The sequence below is a fragment of the Pelobates fuscus genome, chromosome 5 (assembly GCF_036172605.1).
Source record: "Pelobates fuscus isolate aPelFus1 chromosome 5, aPelFus1.pri, whole genome shotgun sequence".
NCBI classification, from domain to species: domain Eukaryota; kingdom Metazoa; phylum Chordata; class Amphibia; order Anura; family Pelobatidae; genus Pelobates; species Pelobates fuscus.
Window position 1 is genome coordinate 168,464,356 of NC_086321.1, and position 27,035 is coordinate 168,491,390.

The 27,035-nt window shown below is 38.4% G+C and overlaps 1 protein-coding gene across 1 annotated transcript; it reads right to left on the reverse strand.

Annotated features, from left to right (window-relative positions):
* Nucleotides 1-3,783: 3,783 nt before the first annotated feature.
* Nucleotides 3,784-25,330, reverse strand: CRYBB2 (crystallin beta B2). The gene is made up of 6 exons (XM_063454646.1): nt 25,228-25,330; nt 20,280-20,354; nt 12,677-12,795; nt 7,450-7,582; nt 5,498-5,640; nt 3,784-4,111 (listed from the first exon to the last, which is right to left on the reverse strand). Exons 2-6 carry the CDS (start codon nt 20,331-20,333, stop codon nt 3,943-3,945), a joined length of 618 nt encoding a protein of 205 aa, XP_063310716.1. The 5' UTR covers nt 20,334-20,354; nt 25,228-25,330; the 3' UTR covers nt 3,784-3,942.
* Nucleotides 25,331-27,035: the final 1,705 nt, after the last annotated feature.

Sequence of the window (27,035 nt, forward strand, 5' to 3'; positions counted from 1 at the left end):
CGCTGTATCCCAGGTAGGTTTCGTTTCGCCTGGGGCTGGCGTGGGTGGGTTGCCGCCATTGGCAGTGGTAGACTCTTGGGCTTTCGGGTTCCTCTAGTTCGCCGGTTGCCTGCTTTGAAAACAGGCGGAGGCGTGCGCTCATGCTGGGGGTTTACCGTGGTGGTAACCCTGTGTACCTTGGCCTGAAACTCCCGGATCTTTATCTTTCTCCAAAAACTGGCGAATAACTCATCCAGCCTGGCTTCAAGGTCGTCTTGCTCTATGTCTCGAGGACATGTGGCGGCGGCCATTTTGTCTGGCTGTGCCACTGCTCGCTGCTCATCAGATTGTTCCCCAGAGGCTCGGGTAGGGAGGTTGCCCCTCAGGGCTGGACCGGGATAACCCCCGCCGGTCCAGGGGGGGGAACAGGGCTTCAGTGGATCTTTACCACCAATGTTTGGGCGAGGAGAGCGGCCGTCTCTCCCCGGTTCCGCCATCAGTAGGCCGCAGCTATCCACCTTGGGTTCCCAGCTTACATGCGTCTGCTCTGCTTGCTGGCTTGGCCCCGCCCCCCGAGATAGTAATTTTAAATTTAAGGCCAAAGTATCCAAGTTGGAAAAATTCTCCTATTCAGCTACACTATTTTGACATAAAGTTTGAAATTCCCATCGCAATTCCCTGCAATTCTCTGTTTACTAAGTAGACCTTTATAACACCAAGCTCCCACCAACAGTACCATGCATCCTTAGTATGCGAAAGATACATTCGCAGCACAGCATCTATAACAGGCAGGTACATTTTATCACTTTAACCCCTTAAGGACACATGACATGTGTGACATGTCATGATTCCCTTTTATTCCAGAAGTTTGGTCCTTAAGGGGTTAATATGAGATGGGTATCAGTGGTGACACTGTGAGTACAAATATAGAAAGACCTTGTGCAGATGTGCTTAAAGGACCACTCTAGTGCCAGGAAAGCATACTCGTTTTCCTGGCACTAGAGTGCCCTGAGGGTGCCCCCACCCTCAGGGACCCCCTCCCGCCCTGCTCTGGAAAGGGGAAAAGGGGTAAAACTTACCTTTTTCCAGCGCTGGGCGGGGAGCTCTCCTCCTCCTCTCCGCCTCCGTTCCTCCCCGTCGGCTGAATGCGCACGCGCAGCAAGAGCTGCGCGCGCATTCAGCCGGTCGCATAGGAAAGCATTCATAATGCTTTCCTATGGACGCTTGCGTGCTCTCACTGTGATTTTCACAGTGAGAATCACGCAAGCGCCTCTAGCGGCTGTCAGTGAGACAGCCACTAGAGGAAATAGGGGAAGGCTTAACTAATTGATAAACATAGCAGTTTCTCTGAAACTGCTATGTTTATAAAAAAATTAGTTAACCCTAGCTGGACCTGGCACCCAGACCACTTCATTAAGCTGAAGTGGTCTGGGTGCCTAGAGTGGTCCTTTAAGTCAGAGAATTGTGTCTACTCCATAGAACATACATTAGTTCACAAAAATAATTATATTGGGGAATATAGTAAAAAAAAAAAAAAAAAAAAAGCTGAAAATATGAAATGAAAGATATAGAAGGAGAATGTACAGAAATAAATTAAAGAGAGGAAATATTAAAAATAGGAACAAAAGGAAAACATATGCACATATTCCATTAGCCCCTTTTCAGGCCACCAATTCAACATGTCTAAATGTCTCAGATTGAGGCTTCAGTCACCACTCCACTGCTTCTGATTCTTCTAGTTCCTGGAGTCTGCGGGTATAATACAGAGAGCAGCACTATACAGGGATCACTGACTGTCCCAGGATATTATACACACATAGACCTGTATTGTACAGAGAGCAGCACTATACAGAGAGCACTGACTGCCCCAGGTTATTATAGACACATACCTGTATTATACAGAGAGCATCACCATACACAGAGCACTGACTGTCCTAGGTTATTATACACACAATGACCTGTATTATATAGAGATCATACAGGGAGCTATACAGGGAGCACTGACTGTCCTGGGATATTATACACCCAAAGACCTACACTATGCAGAGAGCACTGACTATTCTGTTTTTTTTTTTTAATATCAAAATACACTTGACTGAAATTATATATATATATGTGTGTGTGTGTTTGTGACTAAGTGGCTACTAAAAAAGATTGGACATTCCCCAACATAACCGATATATATAATGTCATACTAAGTGTATACATAAGTATACGTATGTTAATCTAAAATTACACTTATAATTAAATTGCGCACGTATATATATAATATTATATATATATATATATATATATATATATATAGACATATAGAAGTAAATAAAAATACATTTAAAAATTTAAATATTATAACAATTTTGTTTTTAATTATATATATATATATATATATATATATATATATATATATGAGAGAGAGAGAGACCGATTTAATTTTATTCTAACTGTATTTTGAGATATATATATATATATATATTTTATATCAAAATACACTTGAATTAAATTATATATATATATATATATATATATATATATATATATATATATATATGAGAGCGAGAGACCGATTTAATTTTATTCTAACTGTATATATATCAAAATACACTTGAATGAAATTATATATATATATATATATATATATATATATATATGTGTGTGTTTGTGACTAAGTGGCTACTAAAAAAGACTGGACATACCCTGGATTGTCCACTTTAAAAAAATATGTACATGTATGTGAGGTGTGATTCAGAGATTTATGACAGATAAGTGTTACAATGTGACTATTGATAAATTTTAAAAATATATATTTTGAAACAGCAATGTACTACTTGTACTTATAGCCCTATAACTTGCAAAGAAATCTAATAACATGTTGACATTGGGTATTTCTAAACTCAGGACAAAATGTAGAAACTATTTAGCACAGATGTGTTTTGGAGGTTTTAGATGCGTAACAGATTATGGGGGTCAAAGTTTGAATAAGTGTGTTTTTTATAATTTCGTTTTATAGTAAGTTATATTATATGATGAAAATAATGGTATCTTTATAAAGATCATTTAATGGTGAGAAAAACTGTATATAATATGTGTGGGTGCAGTAAATGAGTAAGAGGAAATTACAGCTAAACACAAACACAGCAGAAATGTAAAAACAGCCCTGGTCCTTAGCAATAGAAAAACGACCTGGTCACTAAGGGGTAAAAAAAACCTGAAATGGGATCATAAGCCCACACCCTATAAAATGCAAGCTCCTTTGAGCAGGGCCCTCAACCCAATCTGTTCCTGTGTGTCCATTTCGTCTAGTTATAAATACTTCTAGTACACCCATTGTACAGCGCTGTAGAATTTGTTGGCACTTTATAAATATTAATTATAATAAACCTCATAAATAAATGTAGATATTTCTGATATGCATATGCAAGATATTGCCTTTCAACTGTCTGAAATTCTAGATAATGAAAGCCTTGGGCAGCATCAGACAGGGATGCATTTGATTGATACAGAGCGGCCAACTGATGCTCTAAGCCGACCAGAAGCTCCTCATTCATTGATAAGGTGCAGAATGCAACTAAGTTTTAATGAAGTTATGGTGTCCATGGTGTTCCTTTAAAGATTATCTATATCAGCATACACTGTTTGATCAGTGACTTCTTTTTGGTTAAGTCAGTTTTACTGGTGTCTATAAAAGCTGTACAGAGCTAAAAATAGAACAAGATTTATCTAAAGAAATGTTTTCCCTGATAAGTGACTTTGATCTTCAGGTTGACGTCACTGAATACCTGAATCAGACAAACAAGGAAACATATGGAGTTTGGAACTCAAAGCTTTTATTAAATTGCTTCAGCAGGTTTACTCACACAGTGGCATTAGGGACAACCATGCCATGAGAAAAACAGCAGCAGATCACGTAAAAGCCTTTTGGTTTCTCTTCTTCTTTAGTGGCACTAGAGAGAGGAAGTACGTTTCTTAACTGGTGGGGTGGAAGGCTCCCCTCTGGTGCCACTGCATATCACGAATGCGCCTGACAGACTGGATTTGGGGGTGCTGAGCGCCAAATTCTGAGCTGTCCTTGTAGTCCCCCTTCTCAAACAGGTACTGGTAACCTCTGTAACCTGGGTATTGGTAGCCAACCCACCTACAAGGAAGGACAGTTGGTGTTAGCCCGGAGTGGTCTTTTAAATGTCTCTTTTTCTTTAACCGTACAAAAGTATTAAGCTTAATTGCTGGATTTTTATGTATAGATTAGTCGATGACAGACACTAAACTCTGCAATGGATTCTATTATCAGTAACAAATTGAATGCAATGCAATCGATATGGTATAACATGGCTACTATCATTAACCTATTAACCTCTGGGGAAACTTTTAAAACTTTATATTTTTGTAGCACAGACAGAATAGCCCCAGTAACAGGACTTTGGTCAATAGATTCTGTATGTGCAAACAAACATTTCTACTTGTCATGACGGTAGCCAAATACAAGCTGAATAAAAAAATATTAGTCTATTCAATAAATAACAGATAATTAACCTCAGTGCTCATTAACGTAAACTCGGCTCTAAGCTCCAGAGCTTGGCTGCTGCACTCCAGAAATCAGCCAGGGCTCAACTGCATACCGCTAGTACATGGACAATGTTAAAATTTATATTCACAAATGAGTCTGCGTCACAGCAAACCTGTAGCTTATTTAGTTAGGTATTTAGAACCCTCAGGGACAATGGGTGGCAATTTGTCCTCTAGTCCCTAAGTAGTTTTAGTACTTAACACTAATAAAGAGCATTGTAGCTTGTATGCAGGTCTACTTATTTTGTGAACATTATGTATACCATCAGACTGAGCACCCAGCTGTGTGGTAATCAAGATGTTCTTTCACAGCCATAATTGAACTGCTAAATGATATGCACAACCGTAGGATGTAGATGGACTCAGTAGGAATTAACTTGTACTGTGTTGTCGCAGAGAGAACACTGTGGCTTAAAACTGCGGTCCTATTATATAGACTCCACAGTGTTATTAAAATATTGATCTAGACTAGAGAATCCAAATATCCTACATATAGGTCATTGTAAAGCATGACAAATCTATTCATTAATTTCAAACCGTGTCATTTTAAAAAATAACGTTCGCAGTCTGGTATCTACACGGTATCTATTAGAACAGAACACTCATTATAAACTTACTACTGATTCTTTAAAAAAATATATCTACCGTAATTACTTTCATATGATATATTGCATTAAAATACAATATTGGTACTGAATAAAAATCTGCCTCTGTTATTTTTCCTTTTGATAAAGGCTAGAATTCTCAGGTATCCCCTAGACACGAGGTGTCTGACATATGCTGCAAGATGGGATTTAAGCAGCTGTGATGAGACTCTCTATATCTCCCATGTGCACCTAAATTTTGTTTACGGAAAAAAAGACCAAACTAGGACACAAAGTTAGACCTATTTGTGTCTCTGCATCAAATATAGGTCACTTGCATAAGATTGATATCTGCCTGATATTAAAATACTCACGTTCCACTTTGCACTCTCACAGAAGATACTTTTTCCTGGTAACCATGAGCATGGAAACTTGGGACATCGTCATCAATTATCTCAATCTTTTTTCCACTGAAGTTAGGGTTTTCATAGAGGACAATCTTGTGCTCTTGGCTGTCCTGTAGGCACATAGATGATTGTAAATTAAAGGCTAGTTCAGCTTTACCAGGTCTTTTTCTGTACTCTTGTTCCAGTGCATGGGTTATGCATCAATCATGAGACATCATGCACCTCTTTTCACATATGTTTGGTGCTAAAAACTTGTTGAACTTGTACTGGATCAGTCGGATAGATCCTCAAACCAAACTAGCAAGCCCACAAGTCATAATCATCATAGTCCAACAGGAATCTGGCCTGTTTGGCTGCAGGTCAATAAAAGCTTGGTTTTGGTACAATCCAGCATTTTTGCAACCACATGCTTATACAATCAACAAATGCACATGTCCAAATGTTTTATTTTTAATGCATAATTTCTAGAAAGCATTAAATTAAAGAAAGTGTCAAAATTCCGACTAGTGTCCTTTAAATTTGAAAGTGGTGTTTGTTCAATGTTTAGTCAAAATAATTACTGAAACTAATCATCTTCACAAGAATCCCTCACCGTATTAATGATCAAACTTATTAACGTTAATATGCCATATGGACTTATTTTAAAAACATGCCACCCCTAATCTTAAATCAGAGACACATTGAATGCAATCCCACAAAGCCTAACCTTACCTTAAAAAACTATTAATACAGTCTTTCACTACAAGACTATCCAGAGGTAAATAATTAATTAGTATCAGGCATCATGTTAAATATACAAGAAATATGTATTGCATGATTTTGTTTCAAATGCACATTGGGCACATTGGGACTGTACGTTTTTTGTTAACTGTAATTACTTGTTAAGTGTGATATAGAACTATCTACCCCAGGGAAAAGAAATGTTACCAGGGACTTAATCAATAGTAACTAATCATTTGTTCTTAAATGTTACCAAAATATATTTTTTTAGTGATAGAAATTTAGCATTGTATGCAGTGGCATAGTGATTTTTTGGATTTATTTTCACAAATATTGTCACAGTACAAATGTATAGGCCACATTCTTGTGCACATAACCCCATCCCTATAAGTAAGCAACATGTTCATAATCATCAGATTGCAACACTGACAGAGGAAAGGCACATTTCTAACTCCACTGTCTTACAACTCCCTCTAGCTGGCAAGGTGAAAGGAGATCCCTGAGTTTGTTTTAATACTACGTACTTTAAAATTTGAATATGACAGACTAGGGGGAAAGCATGAAAGAAATTTAAAATACGTGCCATGTCCTATGGGATACTTAGAATTACTGCCAACAGTGATCACATCATAAATTATAAAGTCAGCTCTTCCATGTTCAATTTGGCTGACACATTCTTAGTTAAGAAACAAGCGCAATACTGTAAAATATAAAAATTCCACTGCTATGTTTAGGTGCATGTGGTGTTATGGATTCATCTTCCAGCAGTCATTTTAGAGAGACTGATCTGAGGAAAGCAAAGACATTTATTATGTTTTATTTATTTGTTTACATATATGTGAATAGGTCTTTATGGGGCTTTGCTACTGTAGCTTTAATAAAAAAAATATATAACATGTAATCCCCAGATAAACAGAAGGATGGAAAAGAACCTGAGCGACTGACTCAAAAGGTGTTTACAACTCCCCTCATGTTTTTCTGGGTCTACAGAGTGGGAATGTTAAGGGTAATAGTGGGGATATACGGTGATGACATGTTTGTCCGTCATAATATGTACTAATATCATAGGGAAATTCAGTCAGGCATTGCAATGTATATAAGGGAAATCAGGACCAATAAATTCTAATGATCATTGATGATGCAGAAAAGTGTCCTTTATAGAAATGTTTAGTGAAAACCGCAGCTAGTCATGCTCTCACCACTTTGATAGGTCTCAAGGAGCAGATGCTGTCACTTCTTCGACTATTCGTCCAGGAGTCCCAGCGGGGGTATTCTCCCTTCTCAAAGACAAACTGTTCCCCCTTGCAGTTTTGTTGTTCATATCCTACCCAGCTGTAGAATAATGCAAAAGAAAGATGAAATAGAATGTTAGAATTCTGGGTAAGGTAGCACCCATTAAAGGAACACTAATATACACAAATATTCTTTAACTCTAAGAGCATTATTTTATATGGAATTAAATGTGTATAATGGGATTATTGTAATTGCCTTGTTTGTCTTAACCGAGTGCAGATGAATGCTGGACAAGCCTTGTGATTTTGACTTACCGTTGCCTGGTTTTGGGGACCTATAACCCTATTTTCTTTAGCAAGATGCTCAGACCTCTTTCTCCAGCCATGGGTAAAAATGTGAAAACAATTTGACTAACAAGACCGGAGAGATCCTCGAATATAGGATAACTTCTTCAGAGGTCCAAGAGGCCCAAATGTCGCACTTCACATACCTCAGAGGATCCCTCGATGGACATGTTGGAAGAGTTCTTCCTGGCAGGCCACCAGAGAATCACTACTCTGGATGGGGACACCAAAGGCTAAAGGAACTTAGCTGGCTGGACAACTGCATGGAGGAGGGGGGATTGACACAAGAACCCTCCAGCTGCAGAAACCTCAAGCAGCACTTCAATTATGGGTGGAGGAGTTGGATAACAATAGCAACCGCAGAAACCTGAAGAGAGTAAGTATTGATAAATCAGTTCATATAGTCAAACGTCACCACTCTTACAGGCAGCTATGCACCACAATTCTCCATCCCTTAGATGGAACCTCCAGTGGAAGCAATGTCATACTTATATTTTACGATGTTGTTGGCAGAAATGCCATAAGAGAAATATAAAAGGAAAATGGCTTTACCAGTTTGAGACTCTCTCTCATGTTTCTCCATAGGATGACTGGAGGATGGAAAAAAAATTAGAAAAGACAGTGGGGAGTGAAATGGAGAATAACTGAACTCGGAATAGGGCTGAGAGAGTGAAAATGTGAGGCATTGCCCTGGATTTGTGGACTCTGTTTTTTTTATACTTGTATTTTTTGGCTATGGCTATTGGGCACCCGGCATTTTGTTAAACTGGTCTGTCTGAGTGCAAGGACACACTTGTATTATATATATATATATATATATATATATATATATATATATATATATATACCGGTATATATATATAGTCACCTTTTAGGTATGGTTTGCATAACAGAATACATAAATGCAATAGAAAGCCTAAAACTGTAAAAATAATAACTAAGGAGACTAAAACTAAAACTGTAAAGCCTAAAACTGTAAAAAAGTTCGGTGTATATGAAAATGTGGGCAATACTGTAGCGGTAGTAATAATATTGAAAAAATAAACATTTTACTAGTAACTTCATACAAAATATGAATATCTGACCATTGAATCTTCCATCATTGCTTCTGTTTTACAGGATAGAGCCTTACACACATTCAACATATACAGAAAGTTGATCTTTTAATCCCTCCTAGCTTATTGGAGGCTGACTGGCAGGGTGTCTGAAAGTCAAAATGATGTCTGCCTCATGTTAGGGGAGAAGCAGAAGATTATATACAGAATACTTGAGATTTAAGAGTTGCATAGGAAAAAACTTGTTCATCTGCTTATTTGCAATGTTAAAATGCCCAATGTTTTGTATCAATGATCCGGTACTGTAAGCAGCGCTAATCCCTTTGAGGTAAGATGTGTGGGAACTAAAAAACATCTTCAAATATGGTAAGGGACCTGAGTTCCCAACATTTCCCACTGTATAGAGCACTGCTCTCTATTGAACAATGGAATGGTTTAGAAAATGGGCCTTGGGCTCTGTTACCTTCAAGTGTCTCTGCATATTTGTCATCTTCTTTCTTCAATTCCCAGTATTACATCATCCAGGAGCCATATCAGTGCAGTGCTTGCGCATGCATGAGAGTACAACACTGACTTATATGTTCTACAAAACTGATATCTATCCCATGAGACCAAGAGACTCCCAATAGACCAGGGGTGTCCACAAGGTAGATCCCCAGATGTTGTAGAACTACAACTTCCATGGTGCTTTGCCATTCTAAAGGCATGCAAAACATCATGGGAGTTGTAGTTAAACATCTGGGGATCTACCTTTTGGGCACCCCTGCAATAAACTGGGGATCTACCTTTTGGGCACCCCTGCAATAAACTGGGGATCTACCTTTTGGGCACCCCTGCAATAAACTGGGGATCTACCTTTTGGGCACCCCTGCAATAAACAAACTCTTGAGATCTGCTACAAGCAGCCTGATTCAAGCAGCCGCCGCTAACGACATCTTATAAAACCTGATGGCGGAAGTTCTGCCATTTGTCAAGTTATGTGTTCCTTGGGATTTACTACATTTTTTTCCCAAAAATAAGACCTCCCCCAAAAATAAGCTTTAGCTCATTTTCAGGAGATGCTTGTAATATAAGCCCTACCCAGAAAATAAGCTAGTCGCTATCGCTAGTTCGCTAATCTATGTTAAGGGAATTTTCCCCGAACATAGATTCCTGTGATTCCATGCACAAGTAAGCTAATTTACAAATAATAACAACTTTAATCTCTGAAAGTTTTTTAATTGGTAAATTAAAGCACCTCTGTCACCTCACCAAACAATTTGAGTTTTACATTAATATAGAAGCTTAATGAAATACTCATGGATTGCAGGATAAAACTTACCAGGAAAGGTTAAAGGATCTTAACATGTATAGCATGGAGGAAAGACGAGACAGGGGGGATATGATAGAAACATTTAAATACATAAAGGGAATCAACACAGTAAAGGAGGAGACTATATTTAAAAGAAGAAAAACTACCACAACAAGAGGACATAGTCTTAAATTAGAGGGACAAAGGTTTAAAAATAATATCAGGAAGTATTACTTTACTGAGAGGGTAGTGGATGCATGGAATAGCCTTCCAGCTGAAGTGGTAGAGGTTAACACAGTAAAGGAGTTTAAGCATGCGTGGGATAGGCATAAGGCTATCCTAACTATAAGATAAGGCCAGGGACTAATGAAAGTATTTAGAAAACTGGGCAGACTAGATGGGCCGAATGGTTCTTATCTGCCGTCACATTCTATGTTTCTATGTTTCTATGTTTCTATATTGACTGTGTTGACCTTTCACTGAAAGGAATTCCCCCAACCTAGACCTGCTTTCTAACACAGGCTTTCTATAATTTTTCCCCCAAATAAGACATCCCCCAAAAATAATCCCTAGTGTGGGGGGAAATAAAATAAGACCTGGTCTTCTTTTCAAGGAAAAACGGTATAAGACAAAGCAGCTTTTTAATTATTATTATTGCCGTTTATATAGCGCTAACCGATTCCGTAGTGCTTTACAATATTGTAGGACTCTTTTATGACTGGGTTGGAATTTTAATGAAAGACCAACACAGTCAATGTGAGTATTTCATTAAGAGTCTATCTTAATGGAATACTCAAAATGTTTGGTGAGGTGACAGATGTGCTTTAATTCACCATTAAAAAAAAAAAAACACTTTCTGAGAGAAAATTTGTTATTACAACACTAAAAATGTCCAAGTGAAAGAACATTTAATAAGAAGCATCTGTTTTTGCAAATAACCTGGACAGAAGTTAATTTAGTGAAAATGTAATTCTTGCTTCTCTATGCGCTGTAATCTATGTACTTAAGAAAAGGAACACTGCTAGCACCAAAACCACTACATTGCCCTGTAGTGCTTCTGGTGCTTGGAGTGCCCTGGCACCCACTCATTGTATGTTTTCAAACCATGTGTAAACTAAGCTTGGCAGTGCAGGGCATAGCTTATTAACTGAGAGTCATCAGCTGTTGCTCTCAGTCAATGAACTAGCCTTGCAATGAAGGGCATATCTCAGGGGACCTAAAGGAAGCTCCTGTTTAAAAGTTGTCTCACCATCAGAAGCATTGCAAGTGAGAAGTGGCGCCAATTTGACTGCTTACTCTGCGGCGCCAGGTCATTCCTTAAACTATAACCACTATAGCACGCAGTGGTTCTTATGATGCTTGGAGTGTTCCAGTAATGCCATTTGTTTATTGCAGCGTTTGTGCGCAGTATAAATCCACATATATAGATACTGTGATTGGTGTATTCTGCCAAAGTGAAAGGAAATTGTCACTCAATAGGATCTGCAAACTAGCCATATTGAAAAGTTCACTCCGGGAAAACATTTACTAGTATGCAAACTAAAGTTGATTATGGTGTAAATAGTTCAGATTTTTTTTTTTCCCTCTATTGCATGCTCGTTAATTAGGGAAGTTAGGATATAAGAATAATTTAATTTCTTCTATCTTGCTGCCTCTGTAGTGAGTGTGCACAGCCCATCCCATCCTCCACTTTTATTTAAATTGAAGCAAGTCAGGAGTCTTATGTGTATGTACTTGTAGTGTGTGTGTGTGTGTGTGTATTTACTTGAGTATATTTATGGCATGTGGTTATTAGCAAGACGTGTGTAGCATTTGCGCAGTATTGTCATGAGTTGCTTATTTTCAGCTATATAGAACAAGCACAATAGATATATAGAAATCACAGCAGTTTTCTGTGAAAATTGATTATAAAAAACAAAACCTGTGAAACCTGGAGTGATAGAACTAGGTCATTCGAAAATTTGGAACACGCTTCAATTCATAAATAAGCAATTACCTTTTATGAACTAGAAACTGTAGTTAAAGATCTCTCCATCTGCAAAGCAACTTAATCTCTGTCCTTCTACCCAGCCGCTGCACTGATGCAATAGTTTTGCCTTGGGTGCAGGGGATAGACTGAGAGTGCAGTGCAGATGGACACCGAAGGGACAACTTCAGGTTGTAAAAAGTTTTACCTTGCAAGGTAACATGGATTCCAGACCCTATAACTACTTCATTGAGATTAAATTGTCATGGGATCTAAAACCCTGACTGTCCCTTTAACATTTTAAAAATGTGACTACTTTTAATTATAATGTAAAAAGTGTTTGCTGGCAGGAAAGTATATATAATGCATCAAGGTCTAACCATTTTAATTGTTTTTGCTAGCACAAGATACTTGTTATTTTTAATCTCCAAATTTAAAGTTGAGTTTATGTAAGAAAATCCCTTTAACAACATATTGAGAAATCATACAGGTTTAGGGTGGAAAAATACTTGTTAGTATTCATGTGTTGGTACATACGGTCCAGAGTGCACAAGCATGGAGCCAACTTTTTCCATGCCAGCCTCCTTTAGGTTGGTACAGGGTGCGCTGAGTTCATGGCATCGGCCTTGGAAATTCTCTTGCTCAAAGATGACAATCTACAGATTAAAAACCATGATAATAATTTTACATTTATTCTAAAAAAAATCATCCTAAAATGTTTTTAAACACAAATATACTGATCCACTATAAACAGTTATGAAGAGAAATTATTTTATTGTGTATGCATGTACACATAGCACAACATATATGGGCTGATGTATCTAAATAAATGTATATATCAAGACTGTAAAAACATTTATTTGCTTGACTCCACTCCGTGTGTACACCGCTTTGCATTCACATAAAGTTGTACCCTACAGTATACATCACATCCATGAACGGCATGTCTAAGTCTGATTGTGTATTGTGTGATTACAGTGTGGTTTTTGTTTTTTTATTGTGTCGGTCCCATGAAGAGAGCAGATATTGATGAAATAAAGAATTGCCATGCTGCTACCTTCTAAAATTGTCCTTGCTGCTTAAGCATTTAGTCGTATTTTAATATTTCAAGGGGACACTCCAGAACACTAAAGCACTTTAGGTTGTGTGAAGAGTGTGTCCTATTTTTATTATTCTGCAAACAGTGACACTTGTATAAATGAACATGGTTATAACCTCTGGCTTTCAGGCAGGCAACGGGTTCTGTTACTTCCTGGCTTGGTTAGCACAGTGGAGCTAAACTCAACAGGCAGCAATTGCTTAGAGCACCTGCCTTGCGAAGATGTCATTGGGCTGCATTGGGAAGTCTGTGATTGGAGAGTAACAGAAAGTCTTGTTGGGGTCAGAAGAAGAGGGCTTGTAAAAGCAGCAAAGGCATGAACTGCAGGTTTTGCAAGCTGTTTTAAGATATAACCCCAATGGAAAAAATGCGTGAATAAATGCATGCAAGTTGTCATTTGAGGTATATCTAATAAACAGTGATTTTTATTTATTTTGTATTTGAGCAATGGAGCGTACTTTTAATTTACCAGGTAGGTTATTAATTAACAATCCTTAATATCAAACTATTCTTTTTTTTTTTTAAAAACCCATCCATATACTGGTTGAATTAAGTGGAACTGAACAGATGTTAGCATGGTGCCAGCCAGCCTATAGGCCACCTATCATAATCGGTCAGCTCAACCCCCTGTTGTGAAGTTTGTGTCATGCTAGACTAGGACTGGTACAGACCTTAAGGAACATGCATCACGTGACCATTATCTTTTTAAACAAACATGCAAACATTTTAAACACATACAGAAACCAGAATAAAGCAAGAAACGCTTTGGATAGTATATAATAAACATTTCTAAACTTACCATAAACTGTGTCAGTTTGCATTATTGGACATGCCTCTCAGGTAGAGGAGTTTCATCAGAGCCCCCCTCCCTCCATCCCATTTCAGTTTCAGACTAGTCCACTAATGACAGAAGCAGGGCATCATGCCTGTTGTGCATTATAACAATAATCCGACTCACTCTCTGCCCTTGTCAGTATGTTGCAAGGTGAATAATCTTCCAACAGCATATGTGTAAACCTTCCAGTAATGCCCAGTGCACTTTTGCAGCACCCTTAGGGATAGCACACTGATTGGTTAGATCAGCGTCCCTCCAGCAGTGGGTGTGGGAAGCATAAGACCAAAGAAGCAAGTAAATGTGAACGAACATCATATTTACCTGCTTTTTTTTTTTTTTAACCTTACAGAGACCTCTTGTCTCAGCCCACCCTCACCGCCTCCCCTGGTTTATAAAGGGTTAAAAAAAAACTTTATTTACTGACACGTTTCCTCCGACGTCATCCCCATCAGGGGGCCTAATGTACATGTGCAGTGAGCGCCACAAGCGCATTAGGCCCTCCCCAGAAGAAAGCATTGCCTTAATGCTTTTCTATGGGTATTTCACTAATGCTTGTTGTCCTAATGCAGATTGTGAGGATGCACAGCATTATTTAGGGGACCCAGAGTCCGGTTAACTCCTAGAAGAGCCTCTAGCTAGTGGGTGTCTGGTGTACAGTCACTAGAGGCTGTCTTAGTGCTGTAATGTGATTGCAGGTTTTCAAAACCGGCAATGTTTTACATTGCAGGACTAAGGCCTGCACCCAGACCACTTCAATGAGATGAAGTGGTCTAGGTCACTAAAGTGTTCCTTTAATAAGGATTGATAGAAGCACCATTCTGCAGATCCTGTAAGAACAGATGGACCTCAATTTAAAAACAATTTTAATTTTTTTTAGATTTTCCCACATTGGACTGCTCACCTTGATGTTGTCTAAGTCTTGATATTATAACGTAATGATTTACTAAATTAGGTTATCCACACCTATAAATATAATTTGACATAATAAGTAAAGTTCAATTTTGTCAGGAATTCAAAATTAAAGTAGCTGAACTGGAAGCATAGCTGACTTTAGAGAAAAGTCCTGAATGTATATATTTGCAAGTCTAAGCCTCTGACCGGCATAACTGCTAGCATTTCTATTCTTGGTTATGTGGATTTAGGGAAAGCAATGTCTAATCAATTCCGAGTTGATCCGTGTAGCTAAGAATTGGGTTTAGAGAAAATAATCAATATACAAACAAAACATTTTAATATTGAGCAAACATAAACCAGATGAACAAGCATTATAATTGTAATCATGTAATGGAAACTGTATGGTCAGGCTACAAAATGTAACACTGGCTCCCAAAGTTAAGACTTCACTGTGGTCTTTTTCCAGAAAGCTCCTATCAAAGTATACTGATCCCTGGTGTGTTTTCTAAGAACGGATTCTCTCAACTCTTCCCCAGGTAAAGTGAAATGACACCTTCACCTTCACTTTAGTTATTAGAGGGGAACTGTCACTTTTAGAAATTACTCTATTGAATAAAACATTGGAAATCACCTATTATTCACCTTTGTTTCATGTGACTATTCATTTAACTTTGATTTTATACTAATAGATTTAGCAAATGACATCACAACCTATTTCAGTCCAAGTAGCCCTAGGGCACACATTGCAAATGAGAAGGAGATATTGTTTCATGTCTCCTTTTCTCTGTTTTCTCTGTGCTGACTACCATGTGCAAAGGGCAGAGCTTATAACAATGACTGGCAGGACGCTAAGCTGCAGGTACCTAGTTGCAGAATAAAGATGAGTGGATTTCTGTTTAATTGTATTTTACACCTCACTAATACGTATATACGATAAGTAAACATAGTATTAAAAATCATGTGAAATGATAGATTCTCTATTGCTGTTCACCTTACCCATCAATCAATGTGCTCCATACCGAGACTCGTTTGGGGAGTTTCAGGCCACTAACTTTATACATATCACAACCATTTTTTTTTCCTATGAGCAAACGTAATAACTCACCATGCCTTTAATTCAAAGTAAACAAAACCGAAATAATCTCTATATATCGTAATACATGTTTTTTGTGTAGAAAAACAAAACAGGAAAACTACAACACTAAACAAGCAGTGTTTCGAAAAAGTGAAAATAAAAAAACTGTTCTTGTTATATTGTTACAGTGTCTAAAGTTATTACCAGAAATATATTTCCTCAGACATATTGCTTATTAAAACTGCCTTGAAATGCCAAATGTAACTATCACTTGTTTAACTAACTACAACTTCTCCCGTGGAGAATCCTCACCATGCAGTTTATATTTCCTTTGCACAGATGAATGCTGGAAGCTAATCAGTTCAACTGTGATTATCCCACATTCTGTTTGGTAGCCAACATCACATATCGTCAAATGATTATTTCAGTTAAATTTGCTATAGTTTAGCATTGTTTTAAACGGATTTAATGTAAAGAAAATGACAGATGACAAGCTTATTCTGAACAAAGTTTTTTTTTGTTAATATAATTTTTAAATTGTATTTATAAACTGTATATAGAAATAAATTAAAATGCTATTATATAATGTTGACATATTGGCTATGTAGAAGCGCCGCAGTCCCACTCTGTCGGAGCAGCAAATAGCTGTTAAAATTCATATTTCTATATTATTTAGCTTTAAGCCTATAAAATCGGGTATATCTGTACTGAGTTGTCCAATTTCCTGTTTCCTCTGCAATCCATTAAGCTCAACATATCACTATTCTCAGCACCTAAGCTTCTCTGTGAATTTGTGAAACCTGGTTGTGGAAACTGGCGTTTTCAAATTACAGTAAATACAAAATATTCACACAATCTCCCTAAAATGCTCATTTTCAAGAAGTGTGGTTAGGTGTATGTAGGTTAAAGCACATATTGCCAATTTATTGTGTTTTACAAAACTAGCTTTTAACGTTCAAAATGTATTTGTGCCAATATTTACAGGTTATGTGTCTTAGCTATAACAAATGAATTGTTTGCACAAAACATTTTAACTAACAGGTTTTGCACTCTGTTATTTTTTCTTTCTAACCAATTCACTATTCTTGTATTTGGCCTAAAATTAATTAGATTCATAAGGAATTTCTTTTTACCTAATACCGACACTCTGAGGCATTTTTCGCATCATAGAAAACGTATTGATATTTAGAACTCCAACTTTTGTGGAGTAAATCTCCCATCACGTTCAGACAACCCCAGGGGATGCCAAATCTTAACCATCTCAACCTGATGTACAGGAGGTTGCAATAGACATTGTCACACTTATTAAGCTTTTTGACTCATACTCATTGAATCTTAGTCTTAATGTTACCATTCATTAAATATAATTGTTTGGAATTTAAAGTCAATTTTTAATTTAAGGCCAAAACAGACAAACTGGAAAAATTATCCAAGTCAGATATGCTTCTAGATCACCTATTTTGCCATTAAATTTAAAATGTACTTTGAATCCCTGTCAATTTTCACCTTTTGTAAGTAACCATGTGTAAGTCCAATTTACAATTAAAGCAACAAACTATTAGTTCTGCAAACATTTATATGCTGTTATCTAGCCATGTGTGTAAGCATGCTCAGTGTCATTGTGACTGTGTGCATGCATGAATAATCTGGGTTATTTGTGTATATATACTATAAGTGCTGTTGTCCGTTCTCAGTGTTCTCTAACATGCAGTTTTTTTGCTCTCCCTAAGTTTAAATGGTAATCCAGAAGTGGACCCCTTGCTCACAGTGTCTAGATGGATTTTTGCAAAAACCTCACTGACTATGCCCAACAAGGCTGAAATGATCGTCTGAGGTTGATGTATTTTGGATTTGGACCACCCTTTTGGGTGGGATCAGTCTGATATGCAAATGGGTTGGTTTTCTTTGTAATGGCACAGGATGAGCTAAAACTAGCTTGAGATCTAAGCGGGAACCAACTGAAGGGCAGGCTATTTGAGCTGTTGTTCGTTCTCAATACTCTCTTGCACACAGTTTTTTTGCTCTCCCTATATTATAAGTGTATTTGTAAAGTGTACAGCTAGTGTACGTGCATGTGTATTAGTATGCCGTCTCAGGGTATATTATTAGTGTTAATGTATTCATTTTGCATAATATAATTGAGAAATCATGTGTGTATTTGTGTATGCTGTCAATGTGTGTTGGTCTGAGTGCATGAGTAAATGCATGTGGAGTGTCAAGAACAAATAAATGCATTAGCTTTATTTTATACTTTCTATAAACACCATTCAAACTTCCCTTATCACCTTTAATGCATTCTCCTCCCCTCACAATGTAAGAACATTTAAACATTGAGTAGTATGACTGAGAAGAGGAAAATTACATTTGCTGTGGACATAACACGTCCATCTGGCACCATCAAAGCAATCTCTTCACTCCAGGACCAGCAAATGCAGAACACAAGGGGGCCTTTATGATACAGTGTATTTCTTGGTACCTTAGAACTCTCACTGATATAAAACAATCCCAGACTTGATGGAAACGTCCTAAAATCTCACCAAATGGCCTACATATAGATACTTGTAGCCTGGCCCTATATCTATAACAAGCTGCCCAACCAGCCAATCCACTTCTTTCATAATGTTCATGCAGTATGCACGCACTAAGGCCACTATTAGATTTCTACTGCTGCTAAACATGTCTTAAGTCTCTATAAATCTAATTGTTGGATCATAATACTTCTACATAGCTGATAAATGCCCCAGACATCCAAACTCTTGACTTCCTCTCCCATCAAGTGTTCTACATTTAATATTTCAATCATGTCATATTTAGGAAAACTCTGTAGGCAATATTTCTTCTTGACTGTCCCTTTTTGGGAGTGGCAGTCACTATTTTGGGCTCAAATCCATCTGACTCCATTTTTTATCCTAATGTCCATCTTTTCTAAGAGCTCAATAATGTTTGTGAGTGAACTTCAATACTCACAGTACCATGTCGTTAAAGGACCACTCTAGGCACCCAGACGACTTCAGCTTAATGAAGTGGTCTGGGTGCCAGGTACCTCTAGGATTAACCCTTTTTTTTATAAACATAGCAGTTTCAGAGAAACTGCTATGTTTATAATGAGGGTTAATCCAGCCTCCAAATCCTCTAGTGGCTGTCTCATTGACAGCCGCTAGAGGCGCTTGCGTGCTTCTCACTGTGAAAATCACAGTGAGAGCACGCAAGCGTCCATAGGAAAGCATTGTAAATGCTTTCCTATGCGACCGGCTGAATGCGAGCGCGGCTCCTGCCGCGCATGCGCATTCAGCCGATGACGTCGCGATCAAGATGGAGAGGAGGAGGAAAGCTCCCCGCCCGGCGCTGGAAAAAGAGGTAAGTTTAACCCCTTCCTCTCTCCAGAGCCCGGCGGGAGGGGGTCCCTGAGGGTGGGGGCACCCTCAGGGTACTCTAGTGCCAGGAAAACGAGTATGTTTTCCTGGCACTAGAGTGGTCCTTTAAGCTACAATAAATGTGTTTATAAATCAGTCTGTGTAAATAAGATACATTGTTCTTATTCTGTTCTTGTTCTGAATCACATTTTAGTTGCATACGTTATTAGTAAGTCACCTAACAGATGTTTGGACATTCAGGGGGTTATGTATAAAATGTGTTGTGCTCACTTTTCTGTGCTTTTTCTGCTTTGGGCACAATATTCCTTTCTGCACTCTGTTACGGTGCATTTGAATTTTTTGTTTAATTTTGGCTCATTGTTTTTAGTCCACAAATTTGTAACTTTTAATGTATGAAAACGATGAGCAAAAGTGCACATTTTTCCAACAATTGCTTCCACCATTAAGAGAGAAACAGATTTTGTGTGACATATAAGTAACTTTCATGATCATCCTTTCTGTTTAATGAATAGATAATCCTTCAAATAGTGAATGTCTTTAGAAATATTAGTCCTTTGTCTTATTTTGTGACTGTAACCAATAGTAAAATCATCAAGGATTGGAAAGTGACAAAAGACAAGTTATTTTGGTTCAATACAGAAATAATTGGAAAAAAAATGTCAAAAAAAGTTTAAAAGATAAGGAAATGGTGCACGTTCACGAAACTGACGCAAAAGTGAAAAGTAATGAATCAAATTTTATATAGAAGCCGTACAAAGTGGGGTTGCCAGACTCTTATGCATAACTTGTTCCTATAGATGTAGAATGAGATTTGATTTATGCATGTTATTCGTACACTGCACTTTAACCACACCAACGCTTACCTTTGCATTTGGCTGCTGTTGTTTGGTGGCTGGAGTCTGATGGTCAGATGCCATTGTAAGGCTTTTGTGTTTTTCCTGGACGATATATTATAAGAGGGAGAAGTATGTTTTTGAGAAATAATTTAATACCAGGCTAATCCCATGAAATTAACATAATTCAATTAAATTTGAAACCATATGGTTTGTTCATACACATGATATGATCAGCAGACAACAATCAATAGGACAATTGTTTGATTAGTTAGTGTCATGCAATTCCTGTTTAAATGTTTTCTTATAACCCCTACCCCCATCATGGAGATGTAAGTTGTGTCATTATGCTGCCAATTCAATTGCATTAAGTAACAGAATAAAATGATCCCTCATTGAGGCAATAAACACTTTACATGGTTATTCCTTGAGCATCCTGGCGAACAGCAACTCTATACAGTATATGCTTCCCTTGTTCTAGAATATCTTAGTTAATTAACCAGTACTTAAAGGGACACTATAGGCACCCAGACCACTTCATCTCAGCAGGTGCTATACAATCTACTTTGTATTCCTAGCACTATGATATCCCTTTAAATGAACACTTCAACCTGATAACCATTTAAGCTCATTTAACATGTTATGGTTGCAGGTGTGTCCATTCGCCATCTAACTTTCTGACTGGTTTCCTTCCTCTCTCTGGTGCAGTATGAGAAAGGTTTAGCTAGGGGGCAGGTGATAGGCTGAGGGTGTCTGCTGATACTTTAATATATCACTGGGTACCCATTGAGAGAAATCTTATGTGTTGTTCTTAAGGAGCACGCAGGGATAGTCTATTTTGTTTTCCTTTAATGGTTTAAGCCATGCAGGATGGACACTGCTGCACCATAACTCAAACTTGAGTGACAGGTACACTTTGAAGGAACACTCTCACTCCATAACAACTTAGTACAGGTCCACTTTTATAGTAAATAAAATGCTTCTTCTACATTGCACTAGCCAAATTACTCGCAAAATTACGGATACATTTTCTAGAAGATATATTTGTTTATCCATACACTTTTTGTTAACAACTGATGTGCTTATGTAGATTCAGTGGCAGTTATGGTCGGAGTACTATTCTATACAAGCATTCCTGTACACATACCGGTACATACAAAAATATCCAGTGTGTAATGGTATATAACTGTAATGTATCCATTTTTAAACGTTCACAACGTCATCTTTCCTTGGTGCAAATCAAAGTGGGCATGTAAATAAAGCCTAAACAAAATCAGGGGTTTAGTGCAGTTTTTGTCAATACCTTTTAAAAATAGCTGAAAAGGGGACGGACCCTGACCTTTGAGCTGGTCAGAAGGGTGTAGCGTGAGCTCCTGTCTATATCCCTAAAATCGGGGTGATACCACCGGCCTTCAAGCCAAGAGATTACCTGGGGGCACTACCCATGTCGGGGGTGCACTGACAATCCACTCGAGACGCCAACCGAGTCTTTCAATGCTGGGAGCCTGACGTGCTGCATCACGGCCTACTTGAACTGGAGTTGGTAGGAGGCGGCCGCTTCTCTTACTCTGATACTCGCCCTGTTGCACTCCTCCCCTCCTCTGGACTGTCAGGGGTCATCCTGGTCCCTACTGGCAAGCTACCGATTTGCTCAGCTGCTTCTACTCACAGATATCAGACATTACCAGAGAAAGCTGCACAACCAATGATTGTGGACGCACTCACTCTGACCACTCCAGAGGGGTGCTTACCCCAATCGGTACATTACAACTCCACAGATCTTTGCCTTTAGCGGCTGGAGGAGATATTCCGGCGTTTCTGGGTGACATTACAGCAACGAGGTGAAGCTTCCCAGAAGCCGCCTCTGGATGGAAAACCGAGAACAGAACAGCCCCTGCCGGGCAGGGATCCCAGGCAGCCTTCTCCTCGACTTCTTCCTCACCAATTTAAGAGACGAACGGACTTGGAGGAGGCGTAAGAGACTGCCAGAGAGGTTAGCACCCCTTCGCTCAGGCACTCACCTTTGCCACAACTCGCACCAATCCCAGCCACATCACCACGCACAACACTGCTACAACCTGCAGGTCTTGGTGGCCTATCACTCATGTTACCAGCTGAGTGGGATTCTCGGCTGGTGGAAACGACGACTGGCTGAGAGACGAGGTGCCATCCTGTGGAAGATCTATCTATGTTCCCTGCATGCTTGGGCACAGATGAGGGGCTCCATCGTGCTGTTGGAGGTTGGGACTCTCCCTCATTGGGAATCAGCACTTACCTTTCTCCAGCGCCGGACTCCCTTGTTGCTGGGGATCTCTCCGCCCCGATCTGCCTCTCAGCTCCAAATGCGCATGCGTGGCAAGAGCCGCTTGTGCGCATTCAAACCGCCCATAGGAAAGCATTACTCAATGCTTTCCTATGGATGTTCAGCGTCTTCTCACTGTGATTCTCACTGAGAACCGCGGAAGCTCCTCTAGCGGCTGTCAATGAGACCGCCACTAGAGGCTGGATTAACCCTCAGTGAAACATAGCAGTTTCTATGAAACTGCTATGTTTTCAGCTGCAGGGTTAAAACTAGAGGGACCTGGCACCCAGACCACTTCATTGAGCTGATGTGATCTGGGTGTCTGTAGTGGTCCTTTAAGTGTATGTGTATATGGATGCACTGGCGTACATACCGCGGTCGCAGCCCTGCGACCCGTACGACCAGGTGCCCGCCACCATGTGTTGCGGCCCCAGCCGCACAGAGTACAGATCAGCTTTCGCACCGGGGCCCCATGGGTTGTGTGTACGCCACTGGTGCCGAGCGCACAAAGTGGTGGTTTAGTGGATGATGGGACATGATTTCTGTGCTGTCAGCAGTCTTGGCATCTCACAGGGACAACTGCACCACCCAGAACCAGCCTCTACTCCTTCAAACCACCCAGTTGAGACTGATTCAGAATGCGTTGAGGATGCTGTGTCTGTTGATGTGGCAAGCCTCATATTTTATCCAACATGTTATGAGGTAGGTTGTCTTTGATAAGGGTGCTTATAATGTCTGACAGCAGCCCTGGCTATATGTTGTGTTGGATTTTTTTTAGAAATTTTATTTTGTTTCACTTTTAAACTTAAAGTTACATTTTACTTTGTCCAGCAAGACATAAATACTAGGAATTTCAGGTGATGGCCAACATTTGCCTAGGGCATTCCATGTGAAAGAAGGTTTACGGAACATCCTGCTGACGTGAGCTGTATATTGGGATTTATTTTTTTAAAATTCAAATAATTGTGAGAGAAAATAATCACAGGGAAGATATGGCCAAGCAAAGAGTTGTATTGTATGTTCTGTTCTCTGCTTATTTGAAATGAAACAATCACATTACATGAAGCCAGTTTGTGATATGATGACCTAACATCTAACAAACTCAAGAAGTGTCTCTATGTACTATTCATATATCTTCTTACCTTTTTAATGACAATAATACACCTCAGAAGACTTGAACAGAGATGATCAGGGCCTGTAGCAGAGTTTTGGTGTAAAAGCAGTGTCGGGGAAATATAGTGCCAGTTAAAGAGAATGTTGGTGTTTAATTTCCAAAGCGAAACTTGTTAAATTTTGCTATTTATAGAGTTTGCAGAAAACTCTACAAGAGAATAGAAATTATACTACTGTTTGCATTCATTGTAAAAGCTTACATTAGCAACAAACTGCTAGAGATGACACCAAGATCCCTGCCATTTAAAGATCGTGAATTTCTGTTTGAGATAATGTGCCCACTTCATAACAAAAGTTAAAGGTTACTTCTAAAAGATTGTTTGATTATCCTAAACTACAACAGACAGTAAGGAGTCCTGCAGGTAATTAGAAAATAATAATGTTTTGACTTAATGTGTAACACAATATGACAGCCTGAATTAATTACCATGACAAACTCACTACCTCGTTTACCTTCTAGCGTATTATGCCATGTCAACATTTTAACAGACAACTTAGTTATTATTATCTGCTTCCAGTAAGACCCTTAATCAATTCTAAAACTCTACTATGAGTGATACGATTTACTTCCTTTATAACATTGTTGTTAGGTCTGAGCACATAATCAGGAAATGCCTAATTTAATATCTACAAAATACGTCATACAAACATATTTCTAAAATTATACCGTGCCCTTCTCTACTGTGTTGAGCAGTCTGAAAGTGTCCACTTACTCGTTGGTTGTAGTTTTTCTCCATTCTCTCAATACTGAGGGACTCATACTGCTTCTTTGCCCTTCTGTACTGCAGACAGGCTACATCTGGGTTAACTTTTGGGAAAAAAAACTGTTGCATGTGTATATATATATGTGTGTGTGTATACTTGGGTCTAAGTTTCTAATAGAAGTTATTGGCAATTGATCACCTGTTAATGATTAGTTTATGTAGACTGGATGCTGTATGCCTGTCTTAAGTAGATGCCTACTGTTGGTATTGTTATTACTGTTCATTATCAACCTGGCAGTGACCAGGGCGAAGACACAGCATCTGCAAAATGTCATATTATGAGAGAGATTAAATAACGATTGTATAAACCACCCAAAGGCTTTGCTTACCAGGGAAATTTATAACACTGACATATTTCCTCTTTAACTTTTGTTGGCCATGTAAACTTAACCCTGTATACATGTTACTGACGCCCACCAGCGCGGGCACGTGTTTATCATTAACTATTTTGTGTAGATTAATCGCGTTAGTAATGGGAAGGCTTCCTTAAGGCATGTAAAGATGGTATACATATGTCTGATGGTTTCCTTGCTATGACTGAGAATCAGCTTTATGTTTTTTAAGAACCTCCACCTTCGGTAGCGCATTACCAGATACAAAAGTTATTTCAACGAGGAATAGAATTTTTTGAAATATATGATAAAACAGCTGGTAATCAGCTTGATATGCCCACATTGCAAACACAATCTATTTTGCTATACTCAAGGATTATGAGTAAAAATAAGGAAGTGGTTCTTACCCGTATGCCAGTACCCGCTTGTTCCAGTAAAAGGCAAACTGCACTTGGTTACATTTATAGTGGACACGGGCAGGAGAACAGTGCCAGGACTATTTACAAAATAGTTCCAGCGTGATTCAAAGCGATAATGCTGGATTACTGCTCAGTTGAAAACTCCAGGTCTGCTGATGCACAGCCTGCATTGTTTTATGAAGCAAAGAGTTGGAGAATTATTTCATTAGCTTTCACATTTAGCTGGGCCGGCATTGTTTGGTTTGTTGGTTCGGAGATTTGAACTTTGCATACATCAGCCCTCTGAATGCCAAGACCTGGAACATCTCATTTAACAATTATGCCAGCTATGCTTCAGGGCTTTTAGAGCCAATGATTTCTATCACTTGAAACAACCTGTACCAAGCACAGGAGACATAGCTAAAGTCTTAAAAAAAAAAGAATAATTTTAACTATATTTTAAAGAAAAGTATTCTCATTTTTTAGGTTTTGCAGGTGCTTGTGCTTAAGTTATATGTTACCGTGCAATATAAAAACAGGCCTCAGTCAACTTGACCTTAATTAGGTTATAACTGGATGAATAGACCATGCTATATTTTATACATGAATGGGTCTAGAGAAGAGCATAGCATAAATATATTTATGTGTACCGATATAATTTATTTATAACACTGTCTTTACAGAGTGTGCAGACAAAGATTACAGTGAGAGTACCAGTATACATGGAGAATAGGGATATGGGAATAGTTGTCTGTGTGCAATATAATGTTTACTGTAATTATGGTTATTAAACATAGCATAGACGGAAGCGTAATGAAGAAAAATATTTATAGTTAACAACATGATTATATTGTGTTGGCGTGATTTATTCTCTTTTATATGCAGCAAGGGTCTTTGCAAACACCACCAGTGATGCCCCCTGTTACTTCATGCTCCATGATTTCCCCCAAAATGTAACACCTTAAATTAGCACTCCTTTAATCCCACATAATATAGTTATATAGCTAGTAAATCCATGGGCAGACACATATTCACATATATGCACAAAAACAGCCACTGCTATGCACAAACATACATATAGACACTTTCATGTAGAGAAATACACTTAAATATAGGCAGAGACAAAATATAGATATACAGACATAGTAATGCAAGTCTCATGCACAGACATACTCATTCAACATAAGACATAGATGGATTTTTACTAAATTGAGAATTCAGGGTGAATTCAAAGTGAATTTCCAATTTAAGGCCAGAGTAGCTGAATTGAAACCTTGTTATGTAGAGAATATTTCTATTTGGCTATTGTGACCTTTAAACTGAAATTTACACTGAATTCACATTAAAATCTCGCCTTCGTGAATAACCCTGTCGCACACATTGATTCATGCAGACATACATAAACACACACATAATACACTCTACACAGAGACATTCATGCAGACACGTATAAATGCATATTCAAGGCACAGAGACAAGTACACATACAGATACACAAGTCAGAATGTTATGGATCTAAATTGACTAAACTTTGCATATATATATATAAAGATAGAGAGATGTACACTTTATTGTGCATATATTAATGGTCCACTGTAGGCATGTAATAAGATCACAATTACGTAAGGTGTGAATTTTCCTTGGTAATGTGTCAAACATTTTTCTTTCATCTGACTTGCCGTTGCCTTTTTTTTGTCTAACCCTAATAGCATGTATTAAGGTATGTTTTGGGGGGGGTTGGGTTGCTTGTTTGTTTTGTAATCTAAACTAACCTAGATTGCAAATGGCAGCCTATTACATTTCCATTGATATCCAGC

What these genes read in the sequence shown, in the direction of transcription:
- CRYBB2 (XM_063454646.1), bottom strand. Translation starts at nt 20,333, where the DNA reads ATGGCATCTGACCATCAGACTCCAGCCACCAAACAACAGCAGCCAAAT. An exon ending in AACAGCAGCCAAATGCAAAG is followed by an intron (nt 12,796 to 20,279) that starts GTAAGCGTTGGT and finishes TTTAATCTGTAG; the next exon opens with ATTGTCATCTTTGAGCAAGA. An exon ending in GTGAGAGTGCAAAGTGGAAC is followed by an intron (nt 4,112 to 5,497) that starts GTGAGTATTTTA and finishes CCTTCCTTGTAG; the next exon opens with GTGGGTTGGCTACCAATACC.